The 18,149-nt window shown below is 35.8% G+C and overlaps 1 protein-coding gene across 10 annotated transcripts in view; it reads right to left on the bottom strand.

Moving 5' to 3' along the window:
* PUM2 (pumilio RNA binding family member 2) overlaps positions 1-18,149 on the bottom strand; it is a 77,239-nt gene that overhangs the window by 42,798 nt on the left and 16,292 nt on the right. For all 10 annotated transcript variants that reach the window (XM_049819292.1, XM_049819291.1, XM_049819290.1 and 7 more), the window contains exon 2: positions 5,101-5,169. In XM_049819292.1, coding sequence (XP_049675249.1) covers positions 5,101-5,151 — 51 coding nt within the window. In that variant the 5' untranslated portion in view covers positions 5,152-5,169. The remainder of the gene's footprint in view (positions 1-5,100; positions 5,170-18,149) is intronic.

Below are 18,149 nucleotides of genomic sequence, written 5' to 3' on the forward strand. Positions count from 1 at the left end.
TTAGAAAAAAACAAATGTAATCTGATAAAGCTTTGTTTACAACAAACAAGTATGTTCTAGAGCTTTGATTCTCCTGGTAAGCAACTAAAAAATCCTTCTGAACTTCACAGCCGCTTAGTATGAGCCTTGATGAAACTACTAAAAAGAGTATTTTTCTAGGTATTTCTTCATGTAGTATTGAAAGAGCTCATGAAAACAGCTTAGAGAAGAGGTTAAGATTGCAATTAACAGGCCACAGTATTAACACTGAAACAGAGGTGAGGAGAGCTCCTCTGGAGTAACCTAAGGATTGCTGATTGCCATTTTTCTGTGCTGTCCAAAGCTCTTACCAGAAACAAAGTATTTTGACTAGCAAACCTACTGAAATCCCTGGGTTCCTTACATAAATTCATTAACACAGAAGGGCTCAGGGTGGATGATGATAAATAGCCAAACCTCAACAAAACTACAGGAGAGTATTATGCTTGCAAGAGTGTTATACTCTGCCCTGACAAAGATGCCCACTTTCTCAATGCATGGGAGAATCATCACCTGATGTCAACCAAACATACTTTGGGAAGCACCAGGATATTAAGTTTACCCCAAATTTAAGGTATGACATTAGCCATCAGAGGACAGAGAAATAGATTAATGGAATCTTCTAACTGTGGTTCAACTAAAAGCAAAAGATTATAAAATTCAGATCAGCCTATGCAATCTATTAATCCTTTTTAGCTTTATGTTGTAACGAGTTTGCAATACTACTTATTTTTCATTTTGTAGGATAATGGTAGAACAGAAAGCAAGCATTTCATGATGTCTATGAAACCTAGGTTTTGAGAAAGAGAATCGTATTTTATTTTAAATACAGTCTAAGACAAGTTCAAATATGAGTCCAGCTGAGATGAGAGCTATAAGCAATACAGAAGTGAAGGTGTCACAACCTAACACAACCTTGTCAGAATAAAACAGATCAAGCAGTATCTTGGGTGTCATAAAATAAGCATCACCTTAAAATATGCTTACCCTGAAATTAGTAAATTCCACTATCAGACAGGTGTTCAGACAACACAATGTTAAGAACAACATGCAAATTTAGAGCAGAACACGCTGCAATACCGGTTTTTGTTTCAAAACTCATTTGCAGGATTTCTATCAGAGGAAAAAAAACTGTCCACCGGTAGAAAGCAGCAATAATGCTCACTGCAAAAGTACAGGTTCTTCGGGAAGGATTTTGTTGTTGTTGTTTCGGGTTCTTTGTTGTTGTTATCTGGGGTTTTCTTTAGGTTTGCTGGTTTGTTTTCTTTAAAGTAAATACTCTCAAATTCCAAACAGATATATACAACTGCTTGAGGCCTTCATGTACTCTGGTACACAAAGAAGATAGAATATCTTTAACACAAAACATAATGCATCATCTATACCTCAAGAAGCTAAACTTAAACTGTATCCTATTGGAGATCAAACAGATTTACAGAAAAAATGTCATTAAAATTTCTACACAACAAAGTAGTCCCTCAAATATTTAAATAAATGAAACTTTTTAAAGTTTACAATTTTGCACCTCCCTGAGGGCCAGTGATTTAGTTTCTTATTTACTTATTCTTGACAGATGATGGATATGACATACATTGTGCTCTTTTTAAAGAGATGCTTTAGCTATTAGATTGCCATATAAATGAGCAGCCCTAGCAGCTGTCAACTATTTCACTGTAGAACTACCAAAAAAAAAAAAGCACTTTTCAGAAAAACAAGCATGTTCCTCTTGAACAGACAAGGAAAACCCCCACTTGATTAGTTCTACAGAAAAAGTTAATCAAGAAGTTATCACAAATTATTACAAGTAGCTAAAAATTATCATGATAACATGCATTTTGCTCAGTATTTCCTGCATTTAATCCAACAAAAAAGAAACTTTACAAAGATACATCCAATCCTAATTCAAAATAATGGAAAAGGTTGCCGTATTTCTTACTAAGCTCTTCCAACAGCATGCTAAAAAGTGTCTTTTTCAGTATCCGCACTGATCCCTGTTATCTGCCAGACAAACAAAGCCCTTTTCTACGCATAGATAATAACCAATTATGCTAAAGCTGCCTCTTAACCAGCTCTCTGATAAGTAACTGCAATCTTAATTACTGGCTCTTGAGTTAAGGATTTTTTAATTATTAATTTATTTTTAAGATCAGAAGTCGTTCCTACAGAGCATTCTACAATTTCTCTGAATGAAGTTTTGACCCCAGAAATGGATATACTGTCCCCAGAAATGAAATTTGTGTGCGCTTTGACCTTGTAAGTTTCTATAAGAATAGAAATTATAAAAAAAGGATTTAGTTTTATATTCTGTTTGGCAATTAATTTTATGTATGCCTGTAGTAGGTGACACTAAAGGTCCTGAAGCCCACTATGCTGGCCCTGAAATAGCAAACAACAGATGCCTAGAGAAGAGAAATAGCACCATGTGTCAGTATTTCTTCAGAATATTATCATGACCTTAAGGGTCATGATAGCTTTTGGGAACTGGAGCTAGAAGCATTTTCTGCGTTTAACCAATCTAACAGCTAAAATTTTAGGAGACATTTAGAGAATGATGCCTGCAATGCAGCAGATCTCTTGCTAATAAAACTAGTCTGTTTCTTTACAGAATAAATTAACAAAGAATTGCAAGACAGAAACGTATCAAGGAAACAGTACATCTGGCTCATGTTATGCTGCCCTATTCTGGATACTGATACCATGCTCCATCTGAATGCAGCTCAGATGGATAGCTCAACAGAAGGATTTCCAGTACGTACTATTTCCAAAATGTGTTATAGTACAATGAAAACAGATTTCGTACTATATTCCTTTACATTAGCACATGGAAGAGATACTTGCTTGAGGATTCACAGACAGTCTTGATTTTAGTAATGATGTGAAAAGTAAGCCTTAACAGCCTCCTAATGCCAAGTATTGATTGTCAGTCAGGAAAAAAAGACCAAGAAGGATTACAATTATGAACGAGAAATTAATTTCACTTCTGAGAAAAATCTATCCAGACAGAGAAAATGAGGAAGAGAACAACTTCCCAATAGCTAGAAGCAGATCACGTGACATGACCTCCCTTTCTACCCTGAAAGAGGGTATATTTAGAGTAGATGTAAAGATGAAGTTCTTCACTGTGAGGGTAGTGAGGCACTGGAACACGTTGCCCAGAGAAGTTGTGGCTGCCCCATCCCTGGCAGTGTTCAAGGCCAGGTTGTATGGGGCTTTGAGCAACCTGGTCTAGTGGAAGGTGTCCCTGCCCATGGCAGGGGGTTGGAACGAGATGATCTTTAAGATCCCTTCCAACCCAAACCATTCTACAATTCTGATTCACACCTTTCAAAGTAGACAGAGGGCAGCACGTGAGAACATATGACTACTGGTTGTAGCTTACAAGGGTATTTATGAGGAGATATCCTTTAATATTTTGGAAGGTTATAAACAAAACCAAGGTTAAAACAGCTATGGAACCTATTCCAGAACTACTTTATTGTTGTCCAATACATTAAAAAAATTACTGAGTAAATCAACCTAGCTATATGAACCTGTATTACCTCAAGATACCTGAAAGACTCCATTGAAATGAAAGATGCAATAACCTAGTAAGTGCAGGGTCACAATATAGTATGAATTTCTGATACTATATAACTGTTCCAGAACTCTTGACTTTTTGTGTGTGGTTTTTTTGTTGCCTTTTTTTTTTTAAAAACATCTTCACAGATCCACAGAATACCATGAAAACAAAATCATAGTCATGCAGAAAGATCTCCCTCAACCTGAGACAACCTAAAACGAAGATCTGTACAAGCAGTCATATATATATATCAATTTAATTCCAGGGCATTTGTATCATCCTTCACTTTCACTTCTTCCAATCTTTCAGAGTACTTCATGGGTGGCAAAAGAACAAACACCAATAGGAATTTTACCCACCCACTCTATCACACTGTTGGTACTATCACAGATACCTCACCAACACCTTTACCTTTCAAAAGGAGTTTTAAGAGCTGGGGAGTGGTAGGGGGAAGCAAGCATATCCAATGTGGCTACTCAGCTTACTAAAGAACAGGGCTTCATCACTTACTGCTTTTTCAAATAGAACATGGTTCAAGAAAGTCAACATAGAACCCTGGATGAAGCAAAAATTGCTGAAAAGCCAACTGATTGGTTAAATGCTTCATTAAAGTAAAAAAAATAATCAAGTAAGAACAGCCATGTGTCAGCCCAGAAACATTCAGCAACTAGAACATGGCATTTGTTTTTCATCAGTAATTTATGGTTTCTGTAGAGATCACAGTCCTATCACCATTTTAAGAAAGTTAAGCTGAAATATTGTCACTGGTTTAATTATCAACTGAATTAGGTAAATATCCAGCAAGACAAAAGGATCAGTGAATTTATTTCATTACCATGTCCTGTCAGTAACCTTAATGCATGTTGATTACTTTCTAAACAGTTCAGGGAACTGCTTTTGAAGGAGCTAAATCATCCTCCATGATCTTCAATTCCACCCCCCACAAAATACACCGACTTAAAAAAAACCAAACAAACCAAATCAACCAAAAAAGTCCTTCATCCCGCTACCTAAATTATATAATAGCACTCTTCACCCTGGTTAAAATCTTCTTTTAAGGAGTAATTACCAATAAAAAAAAAAATAGTAAATTGCCACACATTTCTGCTAGGGTATGCCAGTTTCACTTTTTCTGGAGCCAAACATTTTTCAGATCCCAGTCTCCTTGGTTTCCCAGAGTTACTAAGCAATTGTTTCACTAGCTTAGATGCAGTGACACCGAAAACATGCCTCATTTCATAGACTTGCACAAACTTTCAAACAAATTACACCGTCACCTCCCCAAGAGTATCAGTCATCTAATAAGACTGACATGGTAACACAGTAGATCCAGTCAACAACCACCCCAGTGTCCCTGCAAAGCACTTAGTTTATCTTCACCATAGAACAGAAATCTTTGGTTGTCTGAAAAGTCAATTTAGTCTTAAGAGAAGCTCTTTGCTTCATGTCATATTATTTAAGCCTTATTAAATTGTATCAACATTTCCAAACCACCAACTGGATTTTCAGCTCTCAATAATTACCTCTCCCATTCCCCGAGATTCTAGGGCAAGAGCTTGAAACTCATGATTCATCTCATCCACAGATCGAACCTGTAGTGGGGGGGAAACAAAAGAGCGATCCATTAGTCAAATATATTTTCAAAAGTTGAGTTTGTAATACTCCACAAGATTTCTGACAACTGAAAGCACACAGAAAATTTGCTACTCAATCTAGGCTGAACATGAGTTTATATTTCGTGAACAGATACAGTTAGTGACCAATTTAATGAACCATGCTAATATAGTAACATGCAATAAATCCCGAGACACTTTAAAATTTTAATCTTCATATATCCAGATGGATATCAATCACTACGGAAACAATGATCAATATTACATTTCAACAAATGCAGAAAAAAGTGAAATTAGAGATTTGGAGACAAAATATCCTTTGGAAAGGAGATGATCTGTTGTACACAATGTTACTGAGCACACTTAGCAGCAAACAAAGAAAAGCTCACAAGACAGGTCACAAAAGCTATTAGCAACGCATTGCTTTTGAAATCTTGTAATTGAGTGCATTATCACAATTTCTTGTGCTTTCTTCCAGGAAATAGCACTCTTCCTTCTCTGTGCGTTGTCTTTTTTTGTCATAATTATGAAAGGTATATTACTAAAGCAAGAGCTGCTGCTGCAACAAACCACCTCCTTTTCCACAGCGTGCAGGCACAATGCACCATGTGCACTCTTTCCTGCAAAAATGGTTTCCACAAGGAATTTTCAAAGCCATGACAAGCTTAGAAAAACAAATAAAAAGGGGAAATTCAGAGTTGTTTCTCCCCTTCCTTTCTTTCTCAACAGTGAGACGCAGCATGGCAAAATAGTAAAGTTATTCAAGTTCAAAGTAATATTAAAGTTTCCCTCCCAATACTAGTCTCTCCTGAGGAGTTAATTTCACCAAGCAAACACATACTTTTATTAACAAATAAAACAAAATTAAGTTACTCCATACAGCTGATAACACATTACAATCACTTTCCAAAAAAGACTCAAACACCAGGCAAAGAAACAGTCTTGTGCTTTTAGTATTCTGGCCCAAAATTCCAATTTTTTCTTAGCCTTTGTAAAGTGTTAATTACCTGTCAATAGATGTTCTATTCTCAAAATTCTACTCTCAATATATTGTTATTACCCCATAATCATTATAAGCCATTAACTTCTGAGGTTGAGTGTCTCTGTAGTTTTGAGGAAGAAAGTTCACAGCTCAAAGAAATATTCCCTCAGAAAGAACAATATTTTAGTTAAGATGGATTCTGAAACCAATCCCCAAGAATTTCAGTGAGCTATTGCAGAGCAAATTTAGTTTCATGTTTTCAAATTCAGTGAATTAGGGGAGCGGTGGATCTTAAAAAAAATTGCACCTTGACCTTTTTTCCAGTGATGCTGACATTTAAGTTAATCAGGTTGATTTTATTCTTTCAAAAAGTGAAAGCAGATTTTCATGTATCCTTAAAAAAGCTAAAGACTTTTTTCAAATTAATTAAAAAGATAGACTATTTATAATATATGTGAAAGAAGCTCTTTTTTATTACCTCTGAAGGATAATAAAATCTTTGTGCATGCACACAGAAAAATTAACTGTGGAATAGGAATTATTTAAAAAGAAAAATCAGAAATTCAAATTTTGAAGACTTCCGATTTTGGATATCACAGCTGCTGAAAACAGAATTTCTTCTATAGATGTTTGAGAGAGTTGTTTATCTTACCATAAGCCACTCCCCATGATGAAGTCATGTACTTCAGTTTCAATTACAATCAAATAGTAAATTAGATACTTCTGTCTCAAAAGGTGGTTTTGATCTAACAGTATCTCTAAAGAAAATTTGTAGCTAATGCTTGCCAACTATATTTGCCATAAACACTACCCAAATCACTGTTAGACAGAAACAGCCAAGCTTTTAAGATGTTCAAGTTTTTTGGTTGTGGGTTTTTTTTTGTTTGTTTTGTTAGTGTGTGTCCCCCCGGGTGGGGTTGGGTTGTGGTGTCTGGTTTGGGGTTTTTTTGGTGGGTGTGTGTATGCTGCAAGACCTAATACCAAATGCTTGTTTTTCCCAATTCAGCAAAGTTCAAAAACATAGCCACACACACTTCCAAGTCTCTAAGAAAAGACAATCCAAGAATCAGGGTAATAGCACAGCTGACCCCCCCCCCACTGACCAGTTCAGAGTCAACTCTAAGAAACTGAAATTTTCTGAAACTGCAAATAAACTTTAGTACACTGAACATTGATTTTGCCCACTGGCCCCTTTCTTAGAAACATGAAATTTAAGTTAGTGTTATCTATTGCTATCAGCAGCAAGAGAAACAATACAGTCCTTTTACTGTAACAAAGAGGGTCTCCATTTCTGTTTCCATCAAGAACAGCAGCCCAGAAAATCCTGTCCTGTATCATGAATGCATGTTTCACAGATCAGTTTACAGATTGGAGAAAATACAGGCAGCACTAATATCTTCTGAAGATCTGCTTTTTTCAATGCTAGCCCTATCACTACAACAGAAGAAAACATCCACAATAATGATAACCAAGCTACATCTACTACATATAAAGACATACCCTCTCCTTGAAGGAGAAACTTTGGTTAGGATTATACGTATTACCAGGAAGTTTTATTTTCTCTAATTCAATGCCAACATTCACCCAATTCATATGCTCCAGAAATAAACATTTTTAATATATACTTTTTTTACCTCAAATTCAGAACATTCAAAAAAGAATGTATCTATTTTTATTCATTTCCTGCCATCTGGAATAATTCATAAATCAAAAAAAGAGGCCTATGAAACATACTGCTCAATATTTACAATTTTTTCCCAGTTTTGCCTGATTACATCTTTTTTTCTGTTGGTTTTTTTTGTTGTTGTTGTTGGTTTTTTTTTCCCCTCGCCCCACAATCACTCTGAAGACTCCTCTTTCTCCACTTACCACCTACCTGCTTTTGGGATTAGCTGCTAGATCTAACCTCAGTTTTCATGAGTTGACTGCTAATAAGCCTTTCCAACTAAGGGAAGGTAGCAATGGTTCCACACTTCTGATACACATCAGATCATTCCGCAGGGCCCCCAAATTATACACAAATGGATACTACACACCAAAGCAGTCTTTAGGTATAAGAATTCCTCACACGCTGCTGTTAAACAGATAGAACTGTTAAGCATACCCATGAACTTTTCCGCTTTGACATCCTGATAGAAAATTCTGATCTTTTCCCCATTCCACAGAAACTGGATACAACATACCAGTATGTATTAGTTCATTTTTCATCACAGCATTAGGAATTATATTTTAACACAGAGTAAAAACAAAATTATAATTTTTTAGTAGACTCTTTCTTCCTAAAGTTTACACTCTCCCCCTGAAATTCTCAAAATAATTTATTTTAAATCTAGATAGAGTCCTACACAAAAACCTTCCTTTACTCTGTCAAAACTCCTAGTAAGAGTAGTTATCTCACTTCTTTCTGTATTTCACTACCTCATGCGATGCCCACAAGATAATCCTCAATACTGAATGCTGGAATGTTCAACAAATAAATTGAGTTCATGACAGAGCTGAGCACATCTAGCCAGCTACTGACAAATATGACAGTCCTTCCATTCTTCCCCTAATAGCTTTTACCACTCCCCTTGCAATGAACTCGGTAATCATCAAGTAACAGGTTTGATTCAGAATTTTCTTCCTTCTTTTTCTGTGCATGAGAATTTCACCAGAATAGAGTCATCAATGGTTTGGGTTGGAAGGGACCTTAAAGATCATCTAGTTCCAAGCCCCCTGCCATGGGCAGGGACACCTTCCACTTTGCTAAAACACCCCAGCAGTAAGACCACTAGATTTGACATGGGGAAAGCAACAAGGAGAAATTGGTCTGGAGCAAGGTGGAATAGGAATACCTGCTTAGTAGCAGATAGATGATAAACCAGTAACATGAAACCACGTCCTGGCATAACTCAGGACAGAGTTCAGGAAGCAGACTCTTGACCGGATAGTCGTCTAGGATTACCACAAGAAACACTGCTTAAAATAATATCCCATTTCTGGAAGCCAGGCACCTAGATCCAGACCTATGGAGAAGTCCTCTCTTCAATAACCCCGAATCCTGCCAGAAATAAGCTTCTAACCATTTCCTTGCAAAAGCAAAGATCAGCCCCTTCTTTGAAAAAAGAGTTGAAAATAATAATAATAAAACCACAACAACAACAAAAAGATACACGAAGATTTCATTTTTAAAATCAGAAGTGGTTAAACCAGCTAACCAGAAAGAGGTAAAGACACTTCTCCTGCATGAAGAAATTTCAAATCTCATCCCACCCCTCCCGGGTGAATATCTGAACCACCCTGACAAAGAAAAGAACAGCAACATATTTTGAAGTTGAAGTTGTGGTACTAGGCCATAAATTCAACACAAAACACCTGGCAATGACAGTACTGTGACTGGAAATAAAAGGAAGCTTCTGTCCACATTGCAAATACTTGAGCTTTTTTCTTTATTTTGCTGAATGCTTTATTTAATGTTTCCTACAGGGGTGGCTCTTCTGCAACTTTTATCTTCTTGTGTATGATATATGCTTATGGCAGAGACTTAGAATTACTAGCAAGTTTAAAACTAATTCAAGAACACTAAAATGACTATATTTTAAAAATACATAGTTAAATACTGTCTTGTAAAGCCATGCCAGACACTTGACTACATATACAAATAGCTCATTTAACATTTCAGAGGGGTAGCCAGCAATAAAGTACTAAATAAAAATAATATTTTAATACAAATTACAACATTAGACACAAATCTAGTAGAGGTTTATAACAAAGGACAATGACAGAAAACTATACAATAAGCCTAAACTGCAAATCCTCAAATCTCTATTATCAAATATTGTAGTTCAGGGCTGTATATAGAGATTTCTCCTCTAGAATATTTTGCCAAATTACCTAAAATAGCCTTATTTTGGCTTAGAAGATAGTGCATCCAGATAAAAAAAATGCTCAGCAGCTGAAGGGGCAACCACTAGTGTCACAACTGAACTATGTTTTGTACACAGGTTAGTTACAAAGTACTAAATATTTTCTATAACATTTTAAGAAAACAGGGCATTTGTTTGACTAAAGCTGCCTTTGGCTAGATGCATCTTCCCATACCTCTTTCAGGCATCAACGAACCAACTGCCAAACTGGTTAATAAAAGTTGCTGCTCCTGAGTAATTCAAAGTCTACAGGTATGTTGTATTTTGAAAAAAGAGAACATTTTTTGAGCACCATATATAACAGTACTGCAACTGCAGACTTAACTAAATACTCCAAAATGGAGCAGTCCAAGCTCCTTAAGCAGTCTGAATAAACAAGATGTTAGGCATTTCTGACAAAACATTTAAACAACCAATAAATCCTAACACACATTTCCATGGTTATAATCTCAAAAGCATAACATCTTCCCCCAGTAAGTATTTAACAGTTTTCATTGCATTAAAATACAGTGTTCTAAAACTCAAACTTTTTGCAGGCAAGTGAGTAATTCTTCAATCCCTGTATTTTAGGCTTCTTAACTCATTCCGAGATCAAGCTATACTTCTGCACTAAATAACCCTTAATACATTGAAATACTCTAACAAAGACAAATTTAATTTGTCAATGTAGTTGGCCTGGCTCAGCAACCACTCTGGATCTTAATGTTCTTCTGCTTTATTTCCTTGCAAACTTTGTATTCTAAGTTTAAGAAGCAATCCTACCAGTGCTGAGGACACCAACAATGAAAAAAATGAAACTAGGAGATTTCAAGTTAGGGTTTCTGCAGCATGTAGCAAGGGAGGGAAAAAAAAATAAATATACACACGCACACTCAGCAAAAGCACTGTCCAGTCTGCTGAAAAAGCTAAGTCACAAAGGGAGAAGGTGATCATAAAGCTGACACTTGTATACGCAACACTGACCAAATGTTTTGCTTGCTTTCGTTTCCATAGGAATATCAGTAATCTCCAGATTACTGACATGCACACAGGAGAAAGGAATTTTCTAGGTTTTTATCAACAGCATATATATATATAAATATATACAAAATTATGCTGGATAGCATCTCACAAAGTTACTGCCAAGTCTGCAAATTACAGATCTACTTGCAACAGACCACAGAGAGCAAGCAAAACAGGAAAAGGAAGCACCGACACCTGTTGCAGAGCTGTGTCATGGTTCATTGGCCTAGCAAGATTCAGGAACCTTGGGTTCTGTTCCCAGCTATGGAATTAAACATGCTCTAAGAAATAGGTAATTGCACTCATTCCGCCTGAACATGAACTCTTCCATCACATAAGAAATTTATCTCTTCCTAGCACAGGCTTTCATGCCAGTCTTCCCACCCAACAAGTTCAAATTTTGCCCTAAGAGTGGCAGAACTGTTAGCACAAGTTTGTCTAACTACTGTCAGCTGTCCTCAAGCTCAGGATTTTAATCCCTACAGTCAAATACTGATGTAACTACCAGCCTCACATAAATTAATAACAATGTGTCTGTACCGAAAGCAGATTTTAGTTACACTGTTTGCTCCATTTGAAGAGCTGAAGTGATATATTACAATGTAAGCAGGGCATATAGTTTGTACTAACTTAGCAAGTTTCTCAAAGTCTTTTAATCATGTAAGAAATTATCCACTCAAAAGATTTTCTAAGAAATGTACAGAACAGGAAGTCAGGGTGACAGAAGTTGCACATGTTTGTAAAATAAAAGTCTAGAGAAGGGACAGGTGATAAAAAGTTTATATATAATTTTACAAAATACAAGAAAAAAAACATTAAAAAATTATCCAATGAGAATTTTTGTAAACAGGAAATTATTTTTAAAATTTTAATGAAAACAATTGATTAAAATAATATTTATCCATACATTTTTTAGCTTATTATTTAAATGAGCTACAAGAAAAGGTAACTCTTCAAAAAAGGGGCTGACTGGTCCTTTACTACTTGTAAATCAAATGGAAGAACTGTCTTTCACACAAGAAAATGTACAGGTTTAATCTTCAACGTGAAATAGTTTAGGTGTAATCCCATCTAGTTTGGCGAGTCTCTTAACCTTCCCCCTACTGCACTCTCAGATGTGTATATTATTCTGCACCTCTAACTCCAATGTTCCTGCATAAATATACCACAAACAAAAAAGGAAAACACTAAATATATTCAGCAGTTTGAAAACAAAGCTGTGAAATGAAATTTGAATTGCAGTTCTTGTCTAAGCATGCTTATTATTTAATCGGTGCCGACTACTTAATGTATGTACAAGTCTTTTTTTCCCCCTAATTTTAAAATTCTACACTTTTCTCGTTAAGCTAGTAAGTTAGCATCACCTTCCTAGAACAGAATAATAAATGCCACCAGTATTGTAACAGAAGTTTAGAGGAATTCATGAGACAAATTTCTAACCTTGTTTTTCCATTCTACACTAAAAGGCTTTGTCAGTGAGTAATAACACCATACAGCTACTTCTATAAGGAATTATGACATTAATTTACTGCATTGCTGTTTTGAGACATCAGACTTCATTACTGTATCATTAGCTCTTATTCAGAAACCTTGTTTAGTAAGTTAAACTTAACAAAAACCTCAAGTGCTCTCTAGGCAATATGCTATTAAAAAAAGGCTTAAAAAAAACCTTTGCCTTTTCTGAAGATGAAAACTGTATCAACCCAAAATTTAACTACACACAACCAGTAACTAGGGACAACTTTTCTCAATCTATATTGTCATGATTAATGAAGCATGTAACTTACTTTCTAATAGAAAGTCAATAAGCTTTTCTCAAATATATTAACAAGAATCAAAACAATCAGAATGTACAGGCCCAGAATCAAGTAAAAATTTCCATAAATTAACTTTCTACATTACAATCAAGACTTTTTTTGCTGATGTGTTTTCTTTAGATAACTAAATTATTTTCACTTTTCTATTTGCTACCAGAGAATACGAAATAGAACATCTCCCCCCGCCCGAAAAGTAAAAAACAAGCTTTAAATTTTTGTTTCAAAAATTATGTATTTTTAGTACCATCTTAAAAAGAATTTGATTTTAAGGAATCCCATGGAAAATAACTGATTTATAAACAATATAATTTATACCAAGAAAAATATTTTGTACATACATATATGCACACCCACCCACACACCTACCCCCCCATTAAAAGTAGGGCTGATGACATGACAGAAGTCACTCTGACAGAATTTCCAGGAAACAGTTCTGTGTTATTGTAGCACTGATATCAGGAAAGATCCTCCCAGCCCCAGCAATACTGGATATATAGCAATCCACTTCTTCAGAGCATTTACTTTCATTTCCTTTACTCCTGAATACGGCAGATGCATTTACTACAATATTCATTTTTCAAGGATTTAGTTTTTAAGAACACTAGATGCAAAAACTGAAGTTCTGCCAGCAATTCTCCTGCCCAGAAGTTTCTAGCATCATACTTACTTCTCCCTTGCAGTCCAGTACCCTTTGAACGAGCTCTGTTGTTTTTTTTTACTCCTCCAGCAAGCAAGAAGCAACCACGGAATACCAACACAGTCTGATCTTCTCAAAGTGTCTGCTAAAACATGAGGTGAAGAAATGGAACTACCTAGCCTTTAGGCAATGAATTGAACTGCGAGTAGTACAAAAAAGAAATTCAGAATTTCTAGACTTCTCACTCCACTATGAATAACTAGTTGTCCTAAAGCAAGCTGCTTTGTTTTATCAACACACAACTCTGTAATACCATCATAAAATGCCAGTGAAAAAACCCAGAAGTTCCAAATATATGCCGATCTGCTTCAAAATCTACCTTGATTCTTCAAGCCTTTAAACTCTTCATAACCTCAAGAACAGCCACAGAACAGTAAATATGTTTCTTTTAATGTATTTTAAAAGAATTACTATAGGGAAGCATATGTGTTTTCTACTTTATCTGCCTACAGCAGAGGAACGGACACAAAGAAATTGCTGTTATCAATGTTTTCAGCCATTTTCTAAGGACGTTCTCTTTGGACAATATCTGTATTTAAACTAACCATAGATTTCTACAATTGCCTAAAAGCTGAAAAAACCAGCCAACTAAAAAAACCTAAAGAATACTTCTAATTCAATAAGCCTCATTTCTAATTCAGTAAGAGCAGCAGCTTAGCCTTGGACATTAATATCTCATTAAATGTTGACTAGCATAGTCCTTCAAAGGAAGTAAAAAAAAAAAGTCTAAAATAACACCCAAGACTTTATACTGATGACAGTTAAGCTACTGGAAATAAAGGAGGTTATTTACAATTCAAATGGAAGTAATAAAAGCTTTGTAACAAAAATTAGTTCAAAGATTTGCATTAATACATCTATCTGTGTTATGGTGGATTTAAAGCCAAATTTTTCAACCTTTTCACTTAAGAAGCCAAAAATTCAAGAGCACTTGTATGTAAAAGCAGCTATTAGCACATAAACAGCAGAACTTAGGGTAGACAGAAGCAGTGATTGTGGACAAAAAACCCCCATGTTTGAATTACCATCTAACAAAATATAAGGAGGTGATCTTACAAGCAAAATTTCTGATTAGATGTCTAAATTCCAGGTTATTCATTCTCATCCAAAATAAAGTGTTCCCTCAAATCATTTACCTGACTATGTGCTGCCCCCCTGCCTCCCTTCACCACTGTGCTTTGCTCCCCATGAATTCCAACCTCCCTTGTTTTCACTAAAGAGAAAAAGCTTTCACATAACTCTTCCATTACCTTCACAGATATGCAAGGGCCCTTATCACCCTTTCATGTAAACTGTACCAAACCAGGGTAGTTCAGAAAACTAAACGTAGCTCCTCCATGCAATAAAGCAGTGTCATACATTTTCATAAGCCCCAATTTTAATCACATGAAAAAAAGAAAGCCAACTACATTCTAAACCTGCAGATAAGAACTTTGATTAAGCAAAATAACACTGACCCAAATTTAAAATATTTTTATTTTCTTGACACCTTGAATAACAAGAAAGTGAATAAAAAAATATGAAGAAATATACTGCAAATGCAATATGCCTGAATGACTATATACAGCCATTTTTTCGCAAGCTTACTGGCTCCCAACACCTCATCCTGGATGTCTGTGCAAAACTCTCCTAGAATGCCTAAACCAAGTTTTAGCTTTGGGACAAAACTCCACAACCACGTAATAATCATGTTTGGAATGAGGCCTCGCTCATAATCCCATGAAGAACCTGGAACACATGTGAATAAAATGCAAAGAAACTTCAACTGGCTCAAGTAAGCAGCCAGCTCAGGTCTCTGGTTCTCATTATGTCAGGCTCCAAGGTGCATGAATGTGCGTTGGCTGCTTCCAGCCCACATTACCACCAGAAGCAGTGCTACCATTCAGATTTATGCTACTGTCAATAATTCCTTGCAGACTTGAACCAGTTCTGCACCGAGCTACTGCTGCACAAGTATACAGGGTAATTTCTCTATATGTAAATCAAAGATAATGCACAGTTGACCACATGCTATTTGTTTTGCTGCAGTATCAAACCGGTCTCCCTACGCTAATTACTGAATAAGCACTAAAGTACGAAGGACTCTGCTTCAAAGACCTCTCAGCCTAAGCATAAGACAAATTACAAAGACTGATACAATGAGAAGCTGAATTGGTAAAATAAGAATAAAGTATTCATATTAAGACAGTCAACAATGCACAAAGGCCAGGTATTTGAAGACATCAAGGCAGGTGAAAACGTAAAGACTAACACAAAGAGTATGTCAGAAAGCACAAAAAAGCCGAAGAAAGCACAAGCACACTTGTCAATATACTTAATAAAAACACAACTAATACTACAATCCATAAAGGCGGGGGTAGCAGTTCACAGCTTGATAGCATATGAGACAACATGCAGTGGGTGGGAATTGGTCAAGTACCTCACAAGCTAAAACTATCAGCTGCAGTTCGAAATTGTTGGTGAAAACATCAGAAACTATGCAGATGCATCAAAACAGCTAATGTGATTGGAAGGGGTGATTAAGAGTCTCCTCTGAAGAACAGAAGTTACATGGAATAAACTTGTTTGTACAAGTCAGGTGACTGCAATTACTTTCCTTGTCCTGACAACAGTTAAGATGACTATTCCATGTACTACGTGCTTCAAACTAAAAATACAAATCAAGTATCTGCAAAATTCATCACTGTAATTTTCTTCATTCTAGCTAGGGAAACGATTTAATGTATATCACAGAAAGTTTCTCTATGCTTTTCTTTCAGCTGAATTACATGAAAACACCGTGTAGTATGTTGCAAAATATTCCTTTTTAGCTATTTCAAATCAAAGAGGGGAAAGACAGACAAGTTGCGTCTTTCCAGCTATGTCTGCTGCCAGAACTGCGAGAGTCACAAGAGGGTAATAGGTGATTTCTCAAGTACATAGGTTGCAAGACATTTAGATTTTTTAAACACACAAAAAGCCATGACCTTAAAATTCATCTGAAAAACTTACAATACTTGTTCCAAATTACACAGCACTAGTATGATGGAAAAATCTCACCAAGAACTTATTAAACAAGGTTGTCTCAACAGGGCATACAACATTTTCAAAAACAGGAATTAAATGCCCCCCTCCCAGCTCTCTCCTAACCACAATGGAAAATCCTTCCAGTCTAAGATTTCTTTTCCTAGTTCGTGAGGCTTGAAGTTTTACTAATTTGCAAGTTTGAGCAGCTGCTTAAATCACAAATTTGACATTCATAATCTGGGTTTCTAGTTAAGTGGTGCTAAATGCTACTGGAATTAATTGAAGAAAATAGTAAAATAGAAAATTAAAACCACTGCAAACTTAAAACACAGAAAGACAACACTTACAAAAAAGTTGTTATAGAACCTGTTAATTGCAGAAACAGAAACAAACGATCTTCAGAATAGCTTCAGATGGACATTAACTTTACAGGGAGAAGGAGCCATCTATCAGCCAAGATAAAACTTGAGCTTTTACTATGACAGACTAGCAATAAAAGTATTTATATGCTGCATAGTTGCTCAGCACTTGAAAAAGTCTTAGAAGTATATGTTTATTGAAGTTATTTTGAAAGCACTTTAAAATAGCTCATTTCACAATTATGCTTTATTTTAAAATTCAAGTAAAAGCTGCAAACAAAATTAGGAAATCAAAAAATATGGACTACAAGCTCACTTAGATTTCTAGGGACAGTTTTAAGTAGAACCTATAAAAGGAAGAACTAACGATTCAGGAAACACGACTCCCACTGTAAGGTCAGGAAACAGATTATGTTGTTCCCAATTTGAATGCTGAGATTATGTTCATTGTTCCAAGGGATGGCTACATGACTGTGAGGTCTCATATGGGAAAATTATTTCCAAATTTCCACTGCACAAACATATTAGCATATCTTATTTGAACAATAAACAAAACAATCTTACTGTTTAAAATCAAGGCAAAATTTTCACTAGAAATTGTCCATTTTATCCTGGAGGCAACAAAGTTAACATTTGCAAATTTTAATAGTTTAATAACATCCATGCATTTTCTCATGGCTACATTAATTCTAATAGATCCCCATGGAAGCCATGCTGCATACTTGCAAAAACTGACATATAGAGCTTCCCCTCCATACCACAGAAGTGCTAAAAAGCTCTTGAACTCAGTAAGACTCTTTCTTTTGTTCTCTCCATACCCCCAAAAAAGGATTTTTCTTTGTCAGAACAGCTATTCACAAAACTTCTCCAGAAGTTTGTAAGTTCTAACACGAATTACTTACAGCAACTGCAGCTCAACCAAAGCTTTGTGCAAAGACACAATTTATATTCTTTTGTTTATACCACCGCTATCCTTTGGATGCTTTTGAAAAGGCTGCTACAATCAGAGCATTTCTCTGGCATTCTTTTGCTTATCAACTCTTGCTTCTTCAGGATCTGACAAAGGCTCTGGTAGACCTAGCTACAGGACTCCAATGTTTTCACCACGAGTTCCCACCTTTTTCCCCCTCCAATGGAGGCAGAGAGAGCAGAAGCAGCAAACAACATGTTAAAATTCATAACCCGATGTAT

The sequence above is a fragment of the Accipiter gentilis genome, chromosome 16, assembly GCF_929443795.1.
Source record: "Accipiter gentilis chromosome 16, bAccGen1.1, whole genome shotgun sequence".
In the NCBI taxonomy this organism is placed as follows: Eukaryota; Metazoa; Chordata; class Aves; order Accipitriformes; family Accipitridae; genus Astur; species Astur gentilis.